At 41.8% G+C, this 24,803-nt stretch overlaps 1 protein-coding gene across 1 annotated transcript in view; it reads right to left on the reverse strand.

Annotated features, from left to right (window-relative positions):
• Positions 1 to 649: 649 nt before the first annotated feature.
• LAMC1 (laminin subunit gamma 1) overlaps positions 650 to 24,803 on the reverse strand; it is a 124,382-nt gene continuing 100,228 nt past the window's right edge. The window contains exons 14-28 of the mRNA XM_036076391.2: positions 22,840 to 23,085; positions 22,337 to 22,490; positions 21,572 to 21,714; positions 20,149 to 20,327; positions 18,897 to 19,053; positions 15,232 to 15,437; positions 14,714 to 14,793; positions 12,787 to 12,924; positions 12,117 to 12,261; positions 10,824 to 10,973; positions 10,448 to 10,562; positions 9,254 to 9,453; positions 7,792 to 7,950; positions 5,502 to 5,601; positions 650 to 3,698 (exon numbers count right to left, since the gene is read on the reverse strand). Of these exons, the coding sequence (XP_035932284.1) occupies positions 3,442 to 3,698; positions 5,502 to 5,601; positions 7,792 to 7,950; positions 9,254 to 9,453; positions 10,448 to 10,562; positions 10,824 to 10,973; positions 12,117 to 12,261; positions 12,787 to 12,924; positions 14,714 to 14,793; positions 15,232 to 15,437; positions 18,897 to 19,053; positions 20,149 to 20,327; positions 21,572 to 21,714; positions 22,337 to 22,490; positions 22,840 to 23,085 (2,429 nt within the window). The 3' untranslated portion in view covers positions 650 to 3,441. The remainder of the gene's footprint in view (positions 3,699 to 5,501; positions 5,602 to 7,791; positions 7,951 to 9,253; positions 9,454 to 10,447; positions 10,563 to 10,823; positions 10,974 to 12,116; positions 12,262 to 12,786; positions 12,925 to 14,713; positions 14,794 to 15,231; positions 15,438 to 18,896; positions 19,054 to 20,148; positions 20,328 to 21,571; positions 21,715 to 22,336; positions 22,491 to 22,839; positions 23,086 to 24,803) is intronic.

Genomic DNA, 24,803 nt, shown 5'->3' on the forward strand with positions numbered 1-24,803 from the left:
TCTCTCTATTCCCTTATGTTTGAGAGTGGTTTTCATCACCTCAAGAGACCCCCTTTAGCTGAAGTTATGGGCATATTTACAGGTAGAAAGACAACTTTTTACATACAGCTGCTAATTTAAGAAGCCCAAATAATTTTAAAATAGTCTTCAGGTGTCACTAAGCAGGCATTAATCATACCCCAAGGGGTCCGGTACATGGCAGCCCTCGGGCCCGTGCCTGTTTTTGTAAATAGTTGTGTTGGACTCATTTGTTTACACACTGTCCGGGCTGCTTTCAGGCTGCAAGAGCAAAGTCGGTGTAACAGAGATCGTAGGGCCTGTGAAGCCTACAATATGTACAGTCTAGCTCTTTACAGAAAAAGTCTGCCTACCTCTGGACCACACCAAAGTATCCCCATCTGAGAAGGGGAAAAAAAATACGTATATATATGTGTGTGTATTACTTGTATGTATAATATATACACACATATATACATACACACACACACACACACACACACACACACACTTACAGCACGTACCTGCACACATATTGGACTGTTCTCAAGGAAATAAGTCACCCAAAGAAGGTATTACAAGCAGCTTTCTCTTCATTGTACCTTTCAAAACATCCTCTGTCCCCAGTACCACACTCAGGCCACACCAAATATAAAGGGTTACAAATATTCAGATTTTATTATAAATAAAATACTGTTTTGTTTTTTTTTTAACATAAAAAAAAGGCCAAGTGTTGCATTTTATTCACCACCCTGGAGAGCGAGACTGTAGAGATTAAGGCAGACAGCTAAGGTGAAGGCACATATCGAAGGGCCACCGCGGGGATTACAAGGAAGAATTCCGGAGAGCAGCTGGATACGCCCCCCGCGACCCCCAGCATTCTTCAGCAGCCACCCTGTCAGTTTTATTACATGAAATTCAGGTAACTAGAACTATACAATAAAATAATGCATACTGCAGGAGTGTAATGAAGGTATTGTCTTATAAAGAGCTTTTTATTTTAAAAATAAAATTCTGTTTAAAAATATATGACACAGATGGAGAAGGAGAAAAGCAACCAAACCAAACCAAACAAAAAAACTCCTAATTTCACTGTGGCCTACGACTGACTGGTGTGAGGCTGACCCACAGGCTAGAGGGACAACTATCCCGGCAGTCGATCTACAGTCCTTGTCCTGCGACCTTGAACAAAATGTCTCTGTTAGGAGGTGGCCCCTTACCACGAGGAACTAGCTAGGAGACGCTGATGTGAAAACTTGGCAGGAACGAGCCTGGCCTCTGGCAACAGTAGAAGCGGCCCAGGGAAAGCCAGGGGTAGGCCAAGTCAAAGCCTTTGGAGCCGACTCTGGTATGCAAGCAGGCAGCAGGGGAGACCCCGCTGCACGGCCGCTCCCACTCTACCTGTCTGTACTCCATCCCTGGTGCCTCTGAGTGCTCAGGGATCACGCCCTCCCTTCTCAATGCACCCGTCCATAGGTCCAGCTGTCGGAAAGGGCATTTCTAGCTCATTCCCGGTTAGGCCCACATTGATGCTGAAGATGCTGTTCAGCAAAACATCCTCATCCCGCCACCTCCTGTCGACCTGACACGCCTGCTCGGGGGTGGGCCTCAGGAACATCAGGCTGCAATTTCGGGGGGCGGGCCTGCGGTGGAGGAGGGTGGGAGGCACCCCTGCGGAGCGGCTGGGTGTGGAGGGAAGCGGGTGGACATTCGCGCTAGAGAATGAACATGCTGCAGACACAAGGCGCAGGGCGGAGCGATGGGGGGGCAGGTGCAAGGCAAAGGACTGCAGACGGAAGGGAAGGAGGTATACAGACACATTGTGCCAGTGAAGGGGAAAAATGAAGAAGTGAACAGACAGTGCCATTCTAGAAATAGGACCAAGTATATTTACATAAATTCCTTACTCTATAATCATGATAAACAACAACAAAAAAAACATTCACACAAAAATATAAATTTGAAATAATTAATAGCACCAGTGTGTCAGATAATAGTTTCTTTCCCCCCGCTACGCAAAGTACAAAGTTGCATAGTGTTAAAGGCGATATATATGAATCTCAAAGGTGGGTTGGTAGGAGGAAGGCGTTGTGGGGCAGAGAATCTTCATACTGTGATCTTGAAAGAAAACCACAGAGCTGAGGATCCAAAGTTGAGAAGCCAGCTAGGCAAGTCCACCTACGGGTCTTCCCTCTGCACCGAGAGGGAAGGTTTCGAATGGGTTTCAATCACAAAGTGCAGGAACTAGATGGTGCTGGCAGCTGTGTGAACTACTGAGTGCAGGGATTTGCCACCAGGATTTGGCAGGCGTGTAGAGGGACCCTAGAAGGTGGGAACATCAGAAGATAATTGAGGATAAGGGTCAAAAGTGTCATCTCTCCCCAATGGAAGAAAAAAATGGATATACGGGATCCTGACAATACAAGTTGCATATAAGTTTTATCCCTTTGCGAGGAAAGACTAGGACAAGGCGGCTTGTTTCTTGTTTGTCAAGATCTTAGGGATCAACTGCTCTCTACCAGATAACAGCACTAGTTCCAAGACTAACACACTAAAAAAGCTCTAGGTATTAGTTTGATTTTGAAAAAAAACAAAACAAAACAAACTTTAGTGGTTATCATATCCCTATTTCTTCTGTATAAATTCCATTTATAGGAATATCAGAAGACGTCTATTGGTGAGTGCAAGCTGCCCATCCAGATTTATCAGCTGCCCAAAGATCTGAAAAAAAGTGTATCTTCCTAGTCAATTATTAACATATGAGAAAATGTTCAGCCTACTTCTGCAGCCTCATTCTCCTGGAGACTGTCAGGAATAATTGCAGCCTTACCCGTGGATGGCTCAGTGTCCTATACTCAAAATAGCTAAAGCAACTGACGATGGCTCTTGACGTTCTAAGTGACCAATATCTTTGGCACAGGACGTTTATTTCCTTTTGCGTAAAAGGAGGAGGGGTGGTAGATGTAGGTGCACTTTCTTTATCGACAGACTGGATATCCTGGCCATCGCAACGCGGCTACTAGTGGCCAAACTTTTCCTTCATAGAAACAAGAGCACTGAGACCGAGGAGGTTCTGCCGGTATCCAGGAGAAAAGGGAGGGCCACTTGCTCAGTCCCGGCAGACAATGGTTCTCACGAAGTGTTTACACCACTGTACGATCACGTAAGATGCCACGTCCTCACGCGACTCAGAAGGGAAAGTGTGGGTAAGGGAGTGCCTTCCGTGGAAGAGAGACTATCAGATAAAACCCTCTGTTCCCGATTCATGATGTCTGACTTGCTTCTCTTTAAGCTTTGTGAATTTTCCTGGTTCAAAAGGACAGTGGTGGAGAGCAGCAGAGAAGTGGGGGTCTGAAAAAATGTAATCTGTGTGTTAAGGCACTCTGTGGCCTCACAACGGCTCCCCGGTTGGGGGGTGCTGCCTTCCAGCCCTAAAAGATGACTCTAGGGCTTTTCGATGGACGGGGTGTTGAAGCAGCCAGATGGTAAGGTCTTCTTGATGTCTTCCAGGTTGCGAATGTCCTTCATGATCTCCTCGATATCTCTGTTATAGTCCATGATGGCAGCCTCCTGCTTCCTGGCTTCATTCTCCAGATCAGACACTTTCCTGTCCAGATCACTGACTTTCATTTCATCTTTGGCTTTGTTCAGGGTGCCTTCGATCTCATTGAGCTTGTTCAGGTCCACTGTGTCCAGCTGCCCTGTAGAGTCAGAAAGGACACAGGAGGAAACAGATGCACCCAGTAAGAATCATCACATCACTCCGCAAGCACCTCCACTTTATTTGACAGAAAGAGACACAGCGAGAGAGGGAACACAAGCAGGGGGAGCAGGAGAGGGAGAAGCAGGCTTCCCATGAGCAGGGAGCCCGATGCGGGGCTCCATCCCAGGACCTTGGGATCATGACCTGAGCCGAAGGCAGATGCTTCACTGACCGAGCCACCCAGGCGCCCCTCCACTAGCCTGTCTTAGAAATGAAGCCCAGCAGCTGCTGCTATGCAGTGGTGACCTGCAAACGGGGCTTGTAGACCATTCGTGTCACGCAAGGGCATGAACAATGCAGACCAAGTGTAAACACGGACCTAACTCGGCGAGGACAGGTCAGAGCATATAATGGATACTGGGCTGGATGTTTTCTCTGAGGAAACAGTTTTTGTGAAATGTTGTCTAAATACACAGCTGCCTTGCTTGAGACCTTAAGCCTCACCTGCGGTTTTGAAGGTCATCTGGCAACGTTTGATACCATTTTCATGTTTATGTATGTAACCTGTATGTCATTTTAATGCTATCTAATGAACATAAAAATCTTCGGGATAGAACTGTAAGCCCTCGGCTCTTTAGCTTCCAGGGAGGCTGGGTTGGTTCTGGGGAGTCCTGTCCTGCTTTCTGGAGTTAGACTCTATTTGGAGCCCTCCTACGGAAAATGGCCAGGGAGGAAAATGCTGAAATAATTCCAGCAAAAGCTTCACTTTAAAATTAGCAAGAAAAGGAGGTTCTTATGGAAAGAATTGCTTCCATAGTTAATGAAAGCAGACAGCCACACAGCGCTCAACACTTTATGCATACTGTACTTGACTAAATTCTCACAAGACCATATTCTGCCAGTGATTCTCAGATGTTAAGCAATTTGCCCAAGTTTGCACAGTTTACAAGGCAACAAAACAGATTCCAACCCAAGCCTGACTAACTTTAAAAATCCAGCCCTTTCTGCCACAAAAAGCTACCTCTTCTAGCTCCTATCATTTTAAAACCCATCTGACAGCACATAATTTATTATTCTTGATATTTGAGACAGACAAAAAATATACCCTCCCCCACCCTCCAAAAAAACCAAAAAAAAAAAAAAAACACCCCAAACAAAACACTGAATAAACCTTCAAGGCTAAATTAAAGCAGAATGCCTTGCCACAAAGCCATATGGGCTGGAGTATGACCACTTTATAATGGAGGCTGGCGACAAAAGTACATCTGTCCTGTAACGAAGCCTGCTCCCTACCACCCTGGATTAAAAGAGCATTTCAACATGCTTGAATTTCCTTGAAAAATCAAGCTTATTCTCTTTTTGAAGAACTGTCACCTCATCAGATTCTCCTTTTAATTAGCAAATGAAAAGAATTCCAGGCAGTGAAGTTGTCACCAGCTTAAAGTGTTCTTTCACTCTAGCACTGAAATCCTTCACTTTAAATCCTCTAAAGACAGTCTGCCAAGCAGGATGAGCTCAGAATAATCACCGTTCAGTGTATCATAAGCATCGACCACAAGTGAGCCACCCTCGCTGGCAGCCTGTCTTCCTGATTTTATAAGTCCTTGGACCGTGGTCAGATTCCAGGACTCAGATCACATGCCATGGAAGGACCTCGTAGCTGAGTGAATACGACCTCGGGTCCTGACTCGGTTCACACAACAGGCCCGCTGTACTATCTGCTTTTGCATTGACTGCATGAGACCGCAAGGGCAGCACAGAGAATCCGGGGGCGGCCGACAAGCACTGCACAGCCACTTACCCAGCTGCTCCAGGAGCTCGTTAATCAGGTGCAGGAGGCTGGTAACGGAGTTTTTGGCCTTTCTGGCATTGATCTCGGCTTCCTGAGCAGCCTGCGAAGCCTGTAGCGGAAAGAGGACAGATGACACCGGCAGTCCTGACCGTGTGTTTTCATGTTCTTGAAATCTTTTCCCCCCCCAGTCAGCCAACAAGTCCAATTTTAAGATGCTTCCTCTTTCCTAACTTGTGAAACTACAATCTCTCACTGTAGGGGTTTGGTTTGGTTTTGTTTTGTTTTCGGTCTTTCAGAGTATCTTCATGGTCAAATGTTGCTATTTTTAATGCACAGAACAGACACAAGTAGGCAGCCCGCATGCCTACACTGACTGGATCTGTATTTCAGAAAGACCAATATTATCCCCTTTTCTCACTTTCTCACACAAAAATACATGGAAGCGGATTCGTAACCAAATTCATCGAGCAGAAACAAGTTATTTTTAAGGACAAGTATAAAAACTACATTTTAGAACCAAACTATGTCCTTCAGGACACTCTTAGAGACTTGATTATTAGAAATGTCCTGTTCTCAGAGAAGTTTCATACTCAAGTGACACCTTCTATGACACCCTCTCCCCCCTGCAAACGTACACGCACGCACACGCATGTGGCAATACGGTTTACATTTTGTAAATCAACCAAAGGTAAATGTATTTGGGAAAATTCCATGAAACCTGAACAAATACCCTGTGCGTGAGTCACGGGAAATGACAATGGAAGAGGAAGCGTCTGAATATCAGAAAACAGATGCTCTCACAAATAAAATCCAGTCAGGATATAAACGAGCAGCTTTGAGCTCCCTACCACAAAATTGTTTTTCCTAGTGTTTGGCTCAAGACACTGCAACATTTTTGGACAGAACATGAGATTTTTTAAAAAAAGAAAATGCACGAGGAAAAAACCCTTCACAAATAAATGATGAATCTCTATTGAAATCACAGCGCTGACAGGCATTCCTGCACACGTCCTAGACAGGGTAAGTGACTTCGTGAGGGCCTACAGAGAGCAATGCTACCGCGGGTCATCTGTAGGCTCCAGCCTCCTCTTCCAGGACAACCATAAGCCTTTACTCTTTTGGTGAAAAAAGTTACGTGACAGACTCAAACTTAATACCGGCTCAACGCTGTGTCTTTCAGGACTGACGTAAATACAAATGGGATGGGGTGCGTGCTGGTGCTTTGTGTTCGTTAGAAGTTATTTACCAAAAAGAACAAAAGATGGATCTTCTTCCACCCTTTGAATGGAATCTATACCCTTTTCTTGGAGCTCATCAAGAATATATCCTTTTCCTTCTCTCCACAGGCTCTAAATGCAATGTTTCTACAACTATATGAAAAAGGAAATGCAGAGACCCTCTCATCCCATATGAGAAATGCGTATTTTTTACTATATGGGAATTTCCAATTGAGCCATACCTTGCTAGAGAAAACTGAGATAGTCCGAAATAAAAGCCAAAAAGCGTACTAAAATAAGGTGCTTGCATAGGAATGCTTCCTGTTATCACTTCCCTAGAGTCTTCTTTAGGTAAACAGGGTTACTATTTCTCCTTTCTGTCCCAGGGTGAAAATCAGCCAGGTAAAAGGCCTGTTTTCAGCAGGAGTGGAAAAAGGGTCCCTCACTTGTACTGAAAGTGCACAATTAAACAAGTTCATTACTGTGACTGCAATCAGACTGAACTGCAAAGTTATGTTTCCGGAAAACGCACCCTTGTTCTTTATTGGGCATGCATTCCTAAGTCAATTTTGTCACCCACAGTGTTGTCTATACACATCATCACAAAAGGTAAAAAAAAATTAAATTAGATGTAAGTTTGGTATGTTTTTGTCATCTTCAAAAATGAAATACAAGAAACTGGTGTTTTTGCCTCTAGAAAGTAAGTTGCTGGGATAACAAGAGTAGGAAGGAAATTAATTTTTCATTGTATTCCTTTTTATTCCTTTTTTATTTTATACCATATATGAATCACCCATCCAAAAATACAAATGCATACTTTTCAATGTCCTAAAACTTCAATGTGTAAAAGAATGTTTTGCTTTTAACTGAGAGAAACTTTGGGACAGGACAATTGTGCAACAACCCCACAAGAGACCCAAATTCTTTGTCTTCTATGTAAGTTACTAACCCGATTCTTGGCCAGAAAGCACAATGAAAAACAGAAGTCAATATGAAAGAGACTCTTCTTAACAAGATGGGGATCTTTATCATTAAACACCCTTCACTTTCTGCACATAAGCAAATAGGCCAAAACTGCTTACCATCCCTGCCATCATCATATCCTGGTCAGCGTCCTCTTGTTTTCTCTTCAGCTCCTTTTCTGCTTCCTGTAGTTGTTTCAGCATATTGTTCACCTCGTTATCCAGGTCTGTAACTTCTGCAAAAGTCCTTTCGGCTTCTGCCTTGGTGCTGGTAGCGTTCTAGGCACATGATAAAGAACAGCTAGTGAAAAAAAGCTTTCCTCTTTCTAAAGTATGCTCCCGCATCTTTAATAATCTGTAGAATGGTTTGAAAATATAATCCAGAAAGAACAGGGAAGTAAATTATACCATACGTTGACTTAGGGTATCATTTATTTGGGTTCCAAGTAACAGTAAGGAAAGAAAAGCTAGCGTTACCACCTAATCTAATAGCATTTTATATTTTATAAAACACTTCCATTTGTATCCTCTTATTTATCCTTAATACTTCCTTTTCTATCATTGCCATTTTTAGTTGAGGTCACACGGCTAGCAAATGATAAAACATTTAAATGGTGTACACTTTCCAACACATCATATTGATTAGACTCTTCAACTTGGATACATTTTCAGTTCAAACGTAGTGGCCTTGTTCTACTTGGCAGTTCATCACAATGTACAAAAAAACCCCACGATCCTGATGTAGGAATATTTTATAAAATATAATTAATCCAAAACCAACTGTTCTAAACAAACTAAAAAATGTTTGTGATTCTTGAACACATTCTTTTAGAATCCATTCTAGTCTCTCTTTTAAATAAAATAAACAGATTGACTTTTAAGTAGGAAAAAACCAGCTTAAAGAGATTATTCTTTAAGATGATTGTAGAAAGGGGATGGACGCCTGGGTGGCTCAGTTGGTTAAAGCATCTGACTTCGGCTCAGGTCATGATCTCAGGGTCCTGGGATGGAGCCCTGCATCAGGCTCCCTGCTCAGCGGGGAGTCTGCTTCTCCCTCTGCCCCTCCCCTGCTCATGCTCTGTCTCCCTCTCCAATAAATAAATAAAATCTTTAAAAAAAAAGATGAGTAGAAAGAATCCTAGCAGGGGCAGCTAAATAAGGTAGGGCTCCGATATAAAATATGCTCAAAAGAGGGGCCTGAGAGTTGTATTGACCTGGCACTCTACGTAAGATTGAAAAAACATCAGCTGTCCATGTCAAAGAACTGTGTTTACTTGAGAAGAGTCTGATTTTCTTGTGCAAGGCGCTCTTTGGGCCCAGGAAGCCATCCCCCTCCTCACCACAGAGACCCTGCCGCCGAGACAACAGTAGAAATGTTCAAGGGCCCTTTCAACGACTTCAATGATTCGCCCTCTTCAGTCAATGTACTTACCTACTCTAAATGCCCAGTAAAAAAGGAACAAGGACAGCTTAAGGATAATCTTAGCAGAGTTGAGGAAGAAGTCTACGAGGGCTTTTAGGGATGGGGAAAGAAACTGGAAAACGACTGGAGAAACACAGGAGCAAAGTGTGCAGCACACACCTTCTGGACGGCGCTGGCGATCCTCTCCGCCTCGTGGGCCTTGCTCTTGGCCTCGGTGGCATCGGCGGCAGCACTGCCCAGAGCCAGCTGAGCCTCCCTTGTCTTGTCATTGGCTTCTATTATGGTCTGGTTGATGGCAGGGATTCTCCTTAAAGCCTCCTCTGCAGCAGTCTTGTTATCGTTCACTCGCCTATCGAAATCTACAATAAAGCAGGTGCATTTGAGCTCAACTCTCAGCAAGCCAAAAGGGAACCTGTCAGGGAGCGGCAACGGGACTTCATTTTACGAACAGTGAAAGTCGGGAGAGAAAAATGAAAAACACCACAGACGGCCTTAGAAGAAGGAAGCGTACAGCTTTAGAGTCTTATGAACGAACATGTTTCTGCAAAGAAGTTTATTTTTGTGCAAAGCACGGAGTATGCCGTTACTACTACCACGGCAAACAGTATTAAAAACTGCAGTTTATTTAGTGTTTACTAGGTGTTAGCTACTGGGTTAAGACCTTTTTTATATGCCTGTGAAGCAGGCATTGTATCAGTTTTATACATAAGAACTGAAGACTATGGAGGGAGAGAATTTCCCCCAAGGGTTCACAGGAAGTACGAGGTGGATCAGGGATTCTAACCCAATCCCACTGACACCAGGGCCGATAGAGTCAACCATTATCTTATAAAGCTTCCATGTTTATGGAACCTACGGGCTATTTTATCAGAGGCAAGTCCAGGACTATCCCGTGAATTGAGCACATTTCTTTTTTCCCTTGGGTGAGGACAGAAGGCACAAGGATTGAGATGCAATTGGCAGAGAAAATGAAAAATAATCTCCATTTAACAACATGAGCCAGCTAAATAGGCATATCTTGATAACATGAGTTATTCTAATATCAGAAAATTTCCTTTTTTTTTTTTTTTGGTTTTATTTTCATACTGAGGTATGAAGGGGTAAAATGACCCAAGCTCTCGGATTTTTCTTTGAACTCTCTCAGTATAAAAAAAAGTAGGGTGGATGTTGGGGGATGAAGTTAGTGTAGTAAAAATCATTAACTGTTGAATCTGGATGATAGATTTATGGGATCTGGTATACTCTTATCTTTCATATGGTATATTTCCGAGAATCTCATGGTAAAAATTAAGAAGTAAATCACCTCAGTGAAGAAAGCATAGAAATTTACGCTATCATGTGAGTCTTTCATACCCTTCAGGTTGTTGAGAATGTCATTGGCTTCTTGTAAGGTATTTCGTCCCTTTTTAGCAGCTTCTTCCGCAAGAGCCTTGGCGGCATCTGCTCGGGCTAGGAGCTGGTCAGCAGTCTGCAAACACACGGCAGATCAGAGGACAAACCCTCCAAGGTGAATCCCTTCTTTCTCCTAACAGGCCAGGCAGCTCCTAGCTGCCACCTTGACACCTGCCAGCAATGGGGCAGCTAGGCCGGGGCGCCCCACAGAAGGCCTTCCTCTGAATTCCTGAGGGCTTGCGGTCCCTGCACGTGTGGTGACGTCACGGACACAGGTCACGCGGCACGGTTTCACATTTTGCCTCAAGAAATGAAGTCACCTGCAAATTAAACCAACCTGCTGTTCAGTCTTTCCTTTCTCCAGAAGCTTCTTGACTTCAAGTTCCTTCCCTCTCATGTCCTCTCGGAGGTCCTCATAATCTTTTAATTTCTGGTCAATCAGACGGTCCAGATCCTCAGCTTCCTTCTTGATTTTATTTGCCTCATTCTGTGAAATGCAAGTAAGGTTGTGACATTTTAGACAAAACAATGAAACCGATGAAAAGGTAGGCTTAGTAACTCTGTAACACTTAACACTCAGAGATATTTTTAAAAGAAAAGCACAGGTCAAGATTTTATGGACTTTTTTTTTTAATTGAAGTATCCTTTACACACAGTAAAATGCACAGCACTTAGTGAGATGAGCTTTGACAAATATATTTACCTGTGTAGCCAACACCCCAATCAAGATACAGAATATTTCCACCCCAGGAAATTCGCTTGTGTCTCTTTCCAGTTAATGTCCACACCTACCTTTTCAGCAATGCAGCTGCCACTGGTCTGGTTTTTAATCACCGATTAGTTTTGCCTATTCTCAAATTTCAAATATGCAAGATCAGACAGTATGTACGTGTCTGAAGAGACCGAACTAAACCTTGATGGTAAAAAAATCAAGTCAATGCCTCAGATGTAAAAAGCGAAACTTAATTAAAATTTCAAATTCAATGTAAGAAATAGCATTTATACGGAGCCTGGAATGAGGATTCATGAGTAGAGTACAGATGTAATAAAATCCTACCAATCCCCAGATATTTTAGCTGCCCAGCAGCATCCTGATATAGTTCTTTCATTTAAACTATTTTCTTTTACTTCTCTCTCGTTCTCAACCAGAGAGTGCCTGGGCATAACGGTCTGGGTGTACTCTGCTCTAATAAATACAAATATGTAATAATTTGGATTTATAGTTAACACTTCGGAGTGATTATTCCTATCACTAAAGTAGTCTTTGCTGTTTAATCTTTATAATCACAGGATTCTTGACCTCAGTAAGTGAACATATCTGAAGCAGAACTCGACATTACCAGTGAGTCAGCTGGAGGACAGAGGAGGTCGGTACCAGTGACAGTTGCAGGGCAAGTCAGAATAGCTCTTACCCTGACTGTGAGGGATGTGTGTGTGTGCGTGTGCACACGTGTGTGCGTCTGAGGGGCGAGGGTGCATACTACGTGCGTGTGTGTGTGCGCGTCTGGAGGGCTAGGGTGCATACTGTGTGTGTGTGCGTGTGCACGTCCGAGGGGCGAGGCTGCGTGCTATGGATGGGGGACGGCAGTGACCGCCAACACCCCGTGCACACAGGCTGTCCACCCCATACCTCCAGAGCTTCCGAGTCCACGGGCGTCAGCTGGGCAACGCTAGCATAGATCTCCACCGCTTTATCTCCAGCCCTCTTGGCCTCCTCGTGTACTCGGGCAGCTTGCTTTTCCAGATCCTGTGACATGTTCTTCGCTTGTTCATACCTAAGGAACAAAAGATTTAACGAAAAACTTGGTTGCTTTTGGCATCTTCATGTTAACCACATTCATTCTGGTTCAAATCACTGCAACGGAATTTCCTAAAACTTCAAAGAAAATGTTATTATTTAATACCAAAACAGCTTAAATTTAGATTTCATCTTGTCACTTCTATTTATACCATATGGTTTACCGCATATTTCTTATTTTGGACACCTTTTAAATATGTGTAGCTCAAGTATATTTTCTCTACTGACTCTATGATACTTTTTTTTCATTTATGCAGAAATTTTAGTATCACGGCTAGTCTTGTTACCTTTGTGTGTAGTTACAGGAACTGGAATGAATAAAACCTCTGCGGCTCTCCAGCCCCTGCTCTAATTACTGCACCATTTCAAAAGCATGATTAACAAAAGAAATCTTACTGCATGAATGCATGCTCTGAATCCATCAGCATTTAATTTTTCATTGAACCGGTGCTACTTACAAGAAAAACTGAAGGGCCATAAGCCACTTTTAAATGACACTCACTTTCTATTAAGCTCTTCAATCTCAAGCGCTGTTTGGTTTTCTCCTGCCAGTGTTCTCAGAAGCAGATTATATGCCTCGGTTGATGTATCATTAGCTGTCTCTGCCACTCTTACGATATCATCAGCTTCTTGTTTATGGCTGTATAATGTAAAAGAAAAAATAAGCCATGAAACAGAACTATTTAATAGGGAAAGAGGCAGAATTTAGGTAATGCTTACCTTATTAATATATACATATACTAACATGGACAGAGCTCTATAAATATTGAAAAACTCTTATAAATTTGGAATTTTGCAACCATTTCAGTGGGGCTAAGTTTACAATAGCATTCTACAATCTGAAAAAAATGGTATTATCCAGATGACATTTTCCTATAAAGTTTATAGGGGCAAATGTCTATATTTCTTCAAAAAATTACTTCTAAATAAAATCATTTAAGAATAATTTATCTATAAGAGCATGTATGGGGGCGCCTGGGTGGCTCAGGTGGTTAAGCATCTGCCTTCAGCTCAGGTCATGATCCCAGAGTCCTGGGATCGAGTCCCGCATCGGGCTCCCTGCTCCTTGGGAGCCTGCTTCTCCCTCTGCCTCTCTCTCTCTCTGTTTCTCATGAATAAATAAATAAAATCTTTAAAAAAAAAAAAAAAAAAAAAAAGGACCATGTATGCTAGCAAGAACTCGTCTAGACATAAACACAAAACCCCACACCTAATGTTTAATCTTCACTCTGGTTCAGTTACTACATAGTCTTGAAACAGCCTCCAACTATTCAGACTTTTCACATATAACCTAATTACTGACAGGAAAAGCACCCTGACACCAAATGGAAAGCAACATTTCAACAGGGAATCCAGCCAAATAATGCAAATTTCAGCTGAGGAACTGCTAAGGTTTTTTTCAGCTCTAAAATTTCGTATTACAGTGTCACACTGTGGTGTGTGGCCATTCGGTTTCGGTACGATAAAGGTTTCTTTCAAAATTCCTGTATGAAAGACACCAGAATTATTTTATTTTCAAGACCTAATTTCCTTGGGAGTTTTCCGTATGTTTTCAGCTATCTTCTTTTCATCAGAAAATCTAGCTATGAAACCATGAATGTTCTATGAACTAAATGATACAACTCACCCATTTCCATTTGCAAAGAATAGAAAGAGAGCACATGTTAAAGCAAGAAGCCAAAGTAATTGCTCTAAACAATGAGGCTAAAAGTTTAACGTCGGGCTTAAGAATCCCACACCCATGAGGTCTACTAGCTCTGTTCTGCAATTCATTCAACAAACGTTTATTGAGTACTTACTATATGCCAGACATTGTTTGAGGTATTAGAACTTTAGTAGTGAATGAAACACACAAAAACACCTGCCTTCGTGAAGCCTACGTTCTAGCAACTACTTTAACAAACTTTTTCAATTTAATGCTCTCTTACAATTTAAAGTTTTTCCTAAGAAACTACCTTATACTTAATAATTTTAAAAATCTCAAAAAAAAAATGAGGAATGAAATGGTCTGTTTTCTTGGGCTGATTTTCAAAGGTACTATGGGTTTGTAAACGTTTTCTATTAAAATCTGAGAAACATTTTCGTTAAAAATTAATTTAAAAATTAAAAATATAACTAAATTCAACTGAGCTTCTTAGTTATCAACTTTAAGGTTTTGAAATTAAAAATCTAAAAATGTTATGGTTTTCTTTGAGATGTGCAAATATAATTTCCCTCCAAAGCATCATGTTCAAATATTCAAAGTAAATATTCTGATTTCAAAGGAGAGGCAAGAAAAGAGTACACAGAGCCAATAACGTTTCAGAAAAGAGCCAACTTTACAAAAGTAGGTTATATGCGAAGTGTTTGTGGGTAAAGGAGGGGACAACATGTACACATGTAAGGAAAGTTATAGCTTAACCATTAAGACACAGGGATCTGGAGGTTACCGTTCAGCAAGCTTTCGTGCCTCTTCTGCCAAAAGAGTCATGTTGTTTGGGTCCCCTGTAGACTCTGGCTGAGTGATTGACTGAAGAGGAAATAAACAGAGCACTAATCTCAAAGGACTGAATTATTTAAATTTAATACCAGTGTCAAAACCAAATTTGTATTAGTGTTATTTAACAAAAAGAATGTCTCATTGATTCAAAGATCCTTCATTAGTATTAGCATCCTTGGCTACAGATTACTATTGCTATTCTCATCAAAGGATAAAGGAAGTTTAAACTGACTATTGCCATAGAAGGAACAAAGCTAGAGAAAGGACCCAGATGTCCTTTGGTTGTTATCCAATTTGTGAGAACTATTTAATGACAACTTTGAGCAACGTGGCTTTCTTGCTCCATGTTTAGAGACAAAAAGACACAAAGAGTCAATTTAGCTGAAGCATTCTGTGGACAGTAAGAGACTTGCTACAAAGTACCAGGGGAATCCTGCACCCGAACCTCAGACCTTCCCAGTCACTCACCACGTTGGCAACAGCAATCTTTGCTTTCTCAAGTTCTCGGGTCGCAATTTCAATCAACTGCTCTGTGCTCTCTACCCTGGCACGTGCTTGCTCAGCCAAGTTTCCAGTCTCTTCAATGGTATTGCGGATATTCTGTAAACGGCTAATTTGGCTGGATAAGGTGTTATTCACTCTCTGGAGGCGGTCCATCAAATTCTGGTCTACATCTGCAATGGCATTGCAGAAGAAAGTCCATAAATTATCTGAAGGGGGGGGTACATATCGCACATGAAATCCGAGGCACAACTTTATTCTTCCAAACACAGATCTTTCTGATAAGCTTTCCCTAAGCCCATCGGCAGAACTGGTCAGTCCTTACTGTGCCCAGTAGTACCTCCCCTGTTACATTTATCAGACTGTCTCCAACTGTGTGCCTGTTTGTCCCACTGGACACGAGCTTCTCTTTCTTACTCATCACTATATCCCCAGTCTTACACAGTGACTGGCAAAGAGGAGACACCCAAGAAATGTCTGAGGAAGGAAAACTTTGATGTTCCAGCACATGCCAGATTTAATCATAAAAACACAATGTTATTGAAAGAACTATCAGCCCTGACAGCTGGACATTTTTCTAAACTAGGAAAAAATCTAGGTTCCAAACAGATGTTGAAGTACGGAAAATTAAATTCATTTTGTATTTTAAACTAAATACAAGACTAAACACAGACCCTTGCTGCCCCCCCCTCCCGCCCTTGGTAGAGCCAGGTAATTTCTCTCATACTGAGTTCTGCTTTTGAATAGTTCTGCAAATTGTTTTTTATTGATTATGCCCATTCAACTTAAATCTCATACCTGGGTCTTAATAAATAAAAAGATAAATATACACCTGTGTAAATATAATTCTGTCATTATTAAAATTCTCATAGGTCATGAGGGTGTATTAACATACAAGAACCATTAAGTCCTATTCAAAATCAATCCGTTCTTATTTCAGCAAAATGCTCAGAGTTGGCGTTTAAATTTTCCAAGGAATGTGAAAAAGATGAGAGGTCAAAGTTAAGATCAATAAAGATGAATATAAGTTTGGAAAATAGCATCTTGTAAGCAGGGCCATCAAAAATACACATGCAAAGTTGGTGCAGTGAGAAACTCGCCCAACTATACACAGTGGCCCTGCTTGAATGGTTAGACAATTCTTTGAAAATCTAAAGATTTTTAAGAAAATAACAAAAGACCAAAAAAAAAGTTGAAATTGTAGAAACTCATTTAGACTCAAGAAGCATAAGCAGCCACTGAAGTTATGAAAACCCCTTTCCTTTAGACCTTCAGGAATGTAACAGATACCAATCTCTCCGGCCAGCTCTTTAGAGAAACATCAGTAACTGAAAAGAGAATAGATAATCTAACTGGTAGGATCACTTCAAATGCCTTCAAATTGCAAAACCTAATTGCACCATATAATCTTTTAAAGCTGCAGAATAAACACAAGTTTAAACTACAAATAAATACTCAGGGATAGTTTGAAAGGATAAATCATTGTGGAGATATTCTTATTCTTGGCTAGTTTGAACCCAAGTAAGAAAGGTCAGCCAGGAACTCCATGAATCAAGTCTTCGTGGGAGGAGACTTTAACCCTAGCCTCACTGTGGTGCTCCTGAGCTATGAGAAGCTGCAGCCCATTACGTTCCTGCCTTTCAAGTGGCTCAAGGGGCGGTATTGACATCCATGGTTTTTGTCCAAGCTTCTGTCCGATGGAATCACCAGCTTGGGGAGAGGGAAGTAGGTGGTCATTATGGCCAGAGGAAGCTAGACGTAGCTGGGGCTGCACCAAGATGCCGAACAATGCTGGCTGACCTCCCTTTCTGGCCTCTTGACTATTCCCATGTGCTCCTGGTGTGGGCACCAGAGCTATGTGCCAGACCCCAGCTCTCAGGTGGACTGAGCAGCACTTAAAGATAACCCCACATTCGATTCTTCAGTGTATATGGCAGGACAGATGTGAACTTGTTGTTACAAGAGAATATATTAGTGGAAAACTGTGTGTCAAAAGTTCTTGCCAACAAATGAACATCCTAAAAAAAACACTAGTGTTTACACAGAACAGGAAACATACAAATTCTTCTTAATCTATGTTTAACACTTAAAATGTAACAACAACACAAAAGACAAACGCACAACTAAAGTTAACAAACTACTGACCCCTCATTTTATTTTTCAATTTCTAAAAATTTACCTTATAAAACAATTTCTGACACTCATATAAAAATTAAACTGGCCAAAACCATATGCATCTCATTACTTCCTTCTTTAATAATTTTATAAAATCAAAATTATATATATTAGGGATATCTACAATAAGAAATAAGTAATATACTTAATTTCTGTTGACCTATACTCTGACAGGAAGACCTAACTCCAAATGGGTAGATTCATAAACTCAATAAAGAGGTCAATCATTGTGGTCCCAGGTGTCCTAATGTTAATGAACATTCGCTATGAGTGGAAAGCCCCTAAACAAAAGTGACCTCAGCCAGGCGGTGAGTACTTCGATAGAAGGAGCACAGTCTTAATCTTTTCATTACTGGTGTTTAGCACGATGCCTGGTATCTACAGGCCCTCAGTAAGTGTAGAAAAGGATTTGTCCAAACTTAGAAAAAAAAGCTTAATTCAGAGTAAGTAATAAAAATAAAATGTGAAAATGATTTAAGGGGTGCCTGGGTGGCTCCATCGGTTGAGCGTCCAACTCAATTTTGGCTCAGGTCATGACCTTAGGATTGTGAGACTGAGCCCCATGTCACGCTCCACACTCAGCACGGAGTCTGCTGGAGATTCTCTCTCTCTCCCTCTGCCCTTCCCCCAGCTCGCTTGCTCTTGCTCGCTCTCTCTCAAATAAATGATCTTTTTAAAAAAGTGATTTAAAAAGCACGTAAATAATGTAAAATAACTTTTTCTTATTTTCAAAGTTTCACAAATTCAGGTTCCTTTAAAGTATTTTAAAATAAACTGTTTTCTAAATCTTAAGCCAATTCCTCTGCTTATTATCATCAGTCTCATCAGATAATGTACAGAGGAGCAACACAATTGCAAAGGACATTAAATATGCACATAATATAAAATATATGCTTTTACATGATGTTACTAGCACATTTGTTCACTTATTAAGCAGAAAATTTCATAAGCAGGCACTAATTTCTAATCCTTCATAAATATCAGGTGTTATATATTTAGTATCTAGCCGTTTAGTCAATACTTGAAGATTACAATTTTTCCTTATGAGGGTCCTTTCTAAGGAAATAAAGCAGTGCGTAAAATAAATTCTCACTCAGTAGACTGACAGAAGAATCCAAGTTCAAATTTTCAACTTAAAATAATGCGCACCCAAAATGCATACCTTTCATGATTTTTAAAAACTGTTTTAAAACACTTTGTAATGGAAGAGATTTATACAACACTTGGAATTTTAGCATTTAATAGTTTCTGATGTGTTGGGAGAATTATTTTTGCTTACTGTATCTTAAAACAAGTTCTTGTATTTTCACAGATTGTTTAAAAAAATTCAGATTCTACAAATAGTTTGAAAAATTGAGGAAGAATTTTATAAAGCCATACTAAATAACCCTGAACTAGGAGGCATGTCTAAAGCCTGAGCCATCTGGCAGAAGTTACCCATTGTTTAACACGTTTACCTTTGACATCCTGGGCCTCTCGAAGGAGGTCCATAACTTCTCTCTCTGCTTCCTTTAGTCTGTCCTCAAAGGCTTGATCTGTCACCACCTCTTCCCCAGTTCCAAGGTTTGCTATGAGATTCTCTAATTCCTGGAGTTTCACGCGATGATCAGCAACCTGGACATAATGAGGGAAGAAAAGGGAAAGGTAGCACATATAAACATTCCTGAAGAACTCAGCTGTACTCCCTGCAGGAATGATCATCAAAAGGGTGCTCATTTACGTAGGTCTATATACTCCACATATATCTACTTTTAAACAGATAACATGGGTAGTTTTTCTTTATTTCTCTGGCTTCAAGAGAAAAACTATCAAGCCCATTCCTTTGACATTAAACACTACATGTTGAGGATACTCCAGTTCTGACCTCTCCCTTGCATTTTAGATTGCTTTCCTGATATCTCCACTCAGCTCTCTGATGGGTATCTCAACTCAACATGCAAAACTATACTCTTGATTTTCTTCTCTTAAATCTGTTTCCCCTGAGTCATCTCCATTTCAATAAACAATGCCTCCAGCTACCTTAAGCAAAAACCCCAAGAGGCACCCTTGGTGATTCTCTTTCTCTATTCTTGCCCCCTCTAATGCCCTGCCCCCCAAACACACATACTTACCCAATTCAATCCAGGCTTGCCCTTTTGCCCCACTCCTAACCATCATTCTTCACATAGCAGAGTGTTCTTCTTAAAATATAAACTGGATTTCCTAGCTGAAAACTCGTCAGTGCGTTGGAGTAAAATCTAAATCCCTTACTATGGTTGACATGGTATGACATGAGCTGTCTCTACCAACCTCTCCGGTCTTATCACAAACCACTCTCTCCTCAGTCAGGAGGCTCCAGACACCCTCCACCTTTGAGACCCTTGTACCCCACATTCCCTTTGCCTGGAACAGCCTACCCATCACTTCTCATTAGGCTTGTTCCCTCTTATTCTTAAGATCTCACCTTAAATAAATGTCCTTAGAGAGGACTTACATAAAGTAGTTCTCCCAGTTATTCTCTGTTTGTATTCTTTCTGGTGCTCATCTCAGTATGTCTTTATTTAATTTTTATTATTTGTCTCCCGACTGGAACATAAGTCTTTGAGGACAGGGGCCATGCCTATCTTGTTCATCATTTGTTCTCTAGAGCTCAGTGCACAGGAAGTACCCATTCAATGTCTACTGAATGAATAAATGAATGAATGAGCGAATGCCCTGTTGACAGCTTACCTTATCCTTCACCAGCCGGTAACATGCTGGACACTCCTGGCAGCCAGGCCAAGACCGATTATAGAAATAGTTCTCTTCACACTGGTCACAGCGATTTCCCACAAAACCCTGTTTACATTCACAGCAACCATCACCTTTGCACTGGAGTGAAAGAGATCCCTCAGGATGACAGTCACAGGCTGCAGAATAAAGTAAAAAGAGTCTATGATAGAGAAAGGAAGGAAGATTACATTGCCTTTTAACCCAGACTGATATCAATAAGCTGATGGTACTCTCATTATACATAGATATTTTTTTGAAAAACAGGCCAAATTATGAGAATTCGAATGGTTAAGTCTGCTCAGTAGAGAAAACAAAAATTTTTAAAGCAAAAGTGAGGTTTTTTTTTACATTTTAAAAAACTTTAAAAGATCTTCATAGAAGATTAGAATCACATTCAGTATATGACAAATATTTCTATAAGCAATGTAGTGAAGTTTGAAATACTTTTGCATTATAAGGAAAACATTTTATTATTCCACTAATGAGAATTCAGTTCTGTACTTTTATCTCAGGTTTAATGTCAGTTCTCCTCCTCTTCTGATCTTGGTCTGCCACTAGTTTTCTTTTATTATTATTATTATTATTATTATTAATTTTATTTTATTACATTATGTTAGGAATAAGTGAGTTTTAAAGTATAATGTGCATCATCTCTGAGGGGACACATTTCATGTTACTTAGTAATTATAGAAATTAGTCTATTAAACTAATCAATGCCCTTTTATGCACTTCAAGAACTCTTCTCTACCTTCATCTCTCTGCTGTTTAATATTTCTCTCACTAAGGAACTAGAAAACCCAAATGCTAATATATATTTTGCATTATTTTATAGTTTGTTTACTTGCTTTGTTCTCTGAACTGGGTCAATGATTTATGCTACATTCCACAGGAGAAATGAAGGAATTCAAAAAGCAAAACACCAAACTGTTCTGAGGCCTAATTCCAGGCAAGTGTTTACGCCAAGGAGAAGCAGATGTGTAGATGTAACCGTACCAAAAGGGCCCCAAGGGTGGGAAGTGACTGCAGCCGGTAAGTCAACCACCAACTAAGTTGTGAGCAGAGTCTCTCACTGTCTCATTATCTGCTCTAAGAATGTGATCAATAAAATGTTTCATTAAGCACAGTGGGAAAGCCCAGTAATCAAAGGGAGACATTCCTTGGAAAGACAAGAGACTGGAAAAAGAAACAGAAATACAATCCAAGAAGATGTAAATAAGGTGGCTGCAAAGGAACTAGAGAAGCACTCAATCCCGTTTTAGAAAAGGAGAATATTCACTGACTGAAGCATCTGTGAGGACTTAGGTCCAGCTCTGACTGTCAAAGTCTGTGGTTCTAACGGGAATTGGGAAAGACTTAGAGTTCTATGCTCCCAGCTCCTTACGTTTGCAGCCTTCGGGTCCAAACCCAAAGTGGTTGACCTCACAGCGCTCGCAGTGCTGGCCCGTGACTCCAGGCTGGCACTCACACTGGCCAGTGTGGATGTCACACTGTCCATTGGTGGAACCCAACGCGTGGCAGTCGCACCTGAAAGTGAACACGTGATGTTTCTCCGGTAAGAAAAACAGACTCTCAGCAAACCTTCCCCCGGCCCCTAGTCAGCACAGAACTGCTGTAATTTGTATGAGAAAACAATCTAAAGGGCTATTAAAACAAAATGTTAAGGGTTATTAAGTGCCTGAGGTTCAAGTAATTTTCATGAGTTCTACTCAGAACCCTCTTTTTCTAACTTCACCCACCAACACGGTTGATTCCACTCCTAAAACCACTACAAAGGGGCTCTCCAACCTGGCACCACCTCGGTGCTGACCAGCAGGAGCTTTGAAAATAGAAATTCCCGGGCTGCGAGCCCCAGAGGGTCTGACTCTGGGCGCCTCAGAAAGCACCTCATGAGATGTCGTGTTTGAAAGGTTGCTCAGGTGACTGACGCAGCCAGGGCAGCTTCGTTCTACGCGCCTCTCCCAGTAGCCTCAGTACCGCTGTCCGGTACTGCCCCTAAGCGTGCTCTGCTCGAGTGAGGCACTCAAATAATTCCCGAACAAAATCAAGGCTACCGTTACGGGTATAAGTCATAAAAATCCATCTCTCACAATTAAAAAAAAAAAAGGCAAGCCCAGATTGCTTCCAGCAACGGCGCCTGGCGCCTCACCTCTCACAGCCCTGCCCGCTCTGCAGGTTGTAGAATCCGGGCTCACAGGCTCCACAGTCCCGGCCGGTCACGTGGGGCAGACATTCACACTGCCCGGTCACGGGGTTACAACTGTTCTGCTGCCTCGAGGTGCCGTGGGGATTGCACGCACAGGCTAGGGTGGGGAGATGGAGACAGCAAGAGATGCGAATCACCCGAGCGAAATACGAAAATGTAAACAATACACACAGGTTCTCCAGACTTCAGGTGAAGTGGCTGGTCTCGAGATGTGCTCAAGACATATTAGGGTTAATAAAATATATGATTAAAATCAATTTCACCTGTTTCTCTTTATTTTCATGTGTCTATGAGAAAACTTAACTTACACGACTGGTTCACACTACATTTCTATTGAACAGCGCTGTGTTAGACCAAACATCTGTAAATACTTAAAGAGACCACACGATGAATTTTCAGAATAAATGAGCACAACGGTGGCAGAACCCGGCCGATGGCTAGATTACCTTTGCATTTGTCTGCTGGACTGGGAGCCAGGGGATTTCCAAAAAATCCATCTTTGCATCGGTCACAGTAGAAGCCAGCAGTGTTATAGATGCACTTCAGGCACTCTCCTGTCAAGCGATTGCAGTTTCCAACCGCGTTGGGGTCGATGTTGTCACTGCATTGACAAAGGCGGCAAAGCCTCACAGGGCCGTGTCTACCCAGAGGGTCTCCGAAGTAGCCATCATCACAGAGCTCACACCTTTTACCTGCACGTGGGACAATCTGATGTTAGGAAAGAAAGACCTCAGACATACCTGGCGCTGCTGGACACACACGGTCTGGTTACGAAGAGTCCAGGTGAACCATCAGATGGGAGGCCACGTGCCACAGCGGACAGGGCACCAGCACAGGAGGGCAGAGGACCTGGGCTGCAGTCCTGGCACTGTGCCAGACCAGCGCAGGGACTCGGGGCACAGCCCCATTTTGTTATTAGGACGATAGCACCTGTTTTGCCTACTGCATTTCAATTGTCCTGAGGATTAACTGACATCATGCATTAAAAGTGCTTTGTAAATGAGTCAGGCTCAGGCTTTATTAACCTCTCCTGTCCCAAGGGATGGCACATTCATATGTTTGTTTTGGTTTATGATATTAAAAAAGATGAAGTGCCACTCAATACCGTAAGTTTCCTATACAGCAGAGTAAGCAGGACAATCTTCCTAAAAAAGGGAAGACGTGTGCTAACCCTTGTTTGAGCTGTGTCAACTAGGACAGAATCAAGAGTATCTTAGAAGAGAACTTAGAGATTGTCATTTGCCTCCAGCTTCTATTATAGTGAACGGACCAGAGAAGTTAAATAACTTGCCCACAACCAAACAGCTAGAATCCGGGACTCTTGCCACCATACTCACTGCTCCTCCTCTTTCCTTTCCCACTTTCCCTTCATTATTAGCTCAAGTTGGAATCTTGATATCTTTGTAGCTGATAGGGACTGAATTAGCTTAAGCTTTCTGGAGAAATAAAGGTTTGCTCATTTGCTCATTTAATGAACATTTGCTGAGCATCTCTTATACATAGGCACTGTTCTAGGTTGTCAGGATGATGCAGTGAACCAGGTGGACAAGATCTCCACTCTCATGAAGCTTATGCTATAGCTGAGGGAGACCAATCCACAGACAATATAAATAAGAAGATTATTTTGGATCAGGATAAGCATAACAAATTAAATAAAACAGAGCAACATGATAGAATGACAAGGTAAGGACTACTTCAGATTGGGTGGTTAGAGAAAGCTCTGTAGAGAGGAGATATCTGGGATGACAATGGAAAGACAGGGAAAAAAAAAACAGTCATGCTAATATCCAAGGGAAGAATGTTACAGAAAAACACAGTGAGCTTATGGAAATAGTAAGAGCCAATCTTGTAGGTCACAGTAAAAAATCTGGTTTATATTAAAGTGCAATGAGGTGATATTGAGGGTTTTTAAAGTGATAAGCCCTGATTTACAGTTTTTTAAAGATTTTATTTAAGAGAGAATGAGTAGGGGGCAGAGGGAGAGGGAGAAGCAGACTCCTCGCTGAGCACAGAACCTTGACGCAGGGTTTCATCCCAGGACCCCAAGATCATGACCTGAACCAAAGTCAGATACTTAACCGACTGGGCCACCCAGGCGCCCCTGATTTACATTTTAAAAGGATTATCCTGGCTGCTGTGTGACAATGGATTGCAGGGAGACCAATTAGGAGGCTATTCTGGTGAGAGACCGCAGTGGGTGGACCAGGGTGATGAAACGGAGGCGGTGAAATGCAGTCAGATGTGAGATCGAGTCCATCACACATGCTGGCTGACTGCTTCCAGGGAATGAAAGAAAGCAGAATCAAGGACAAGCCCAGGAGTTTAGCTTCTAGCTGGAGCAACTAGGTGGATGGTAGTATTTTCCCTGAGATGAACAAGACTGGGGAAGGATAGGGTTGGGGTTGAGAAA

The sequence above is a fragment of the Halichoerus grypus genome, chromosome 7 (genome assembly GCF_964656455.1).
Source record: "Halichoerus grypus chromosome 7, mHalGry1.hap1.1, whole genome shotgun sequence".
NCBI lineage: Eukaryota > Metazoa > Chordata > Mammalia > Carnivora > Phocidae > Halichoerus > Halichoerus grypus.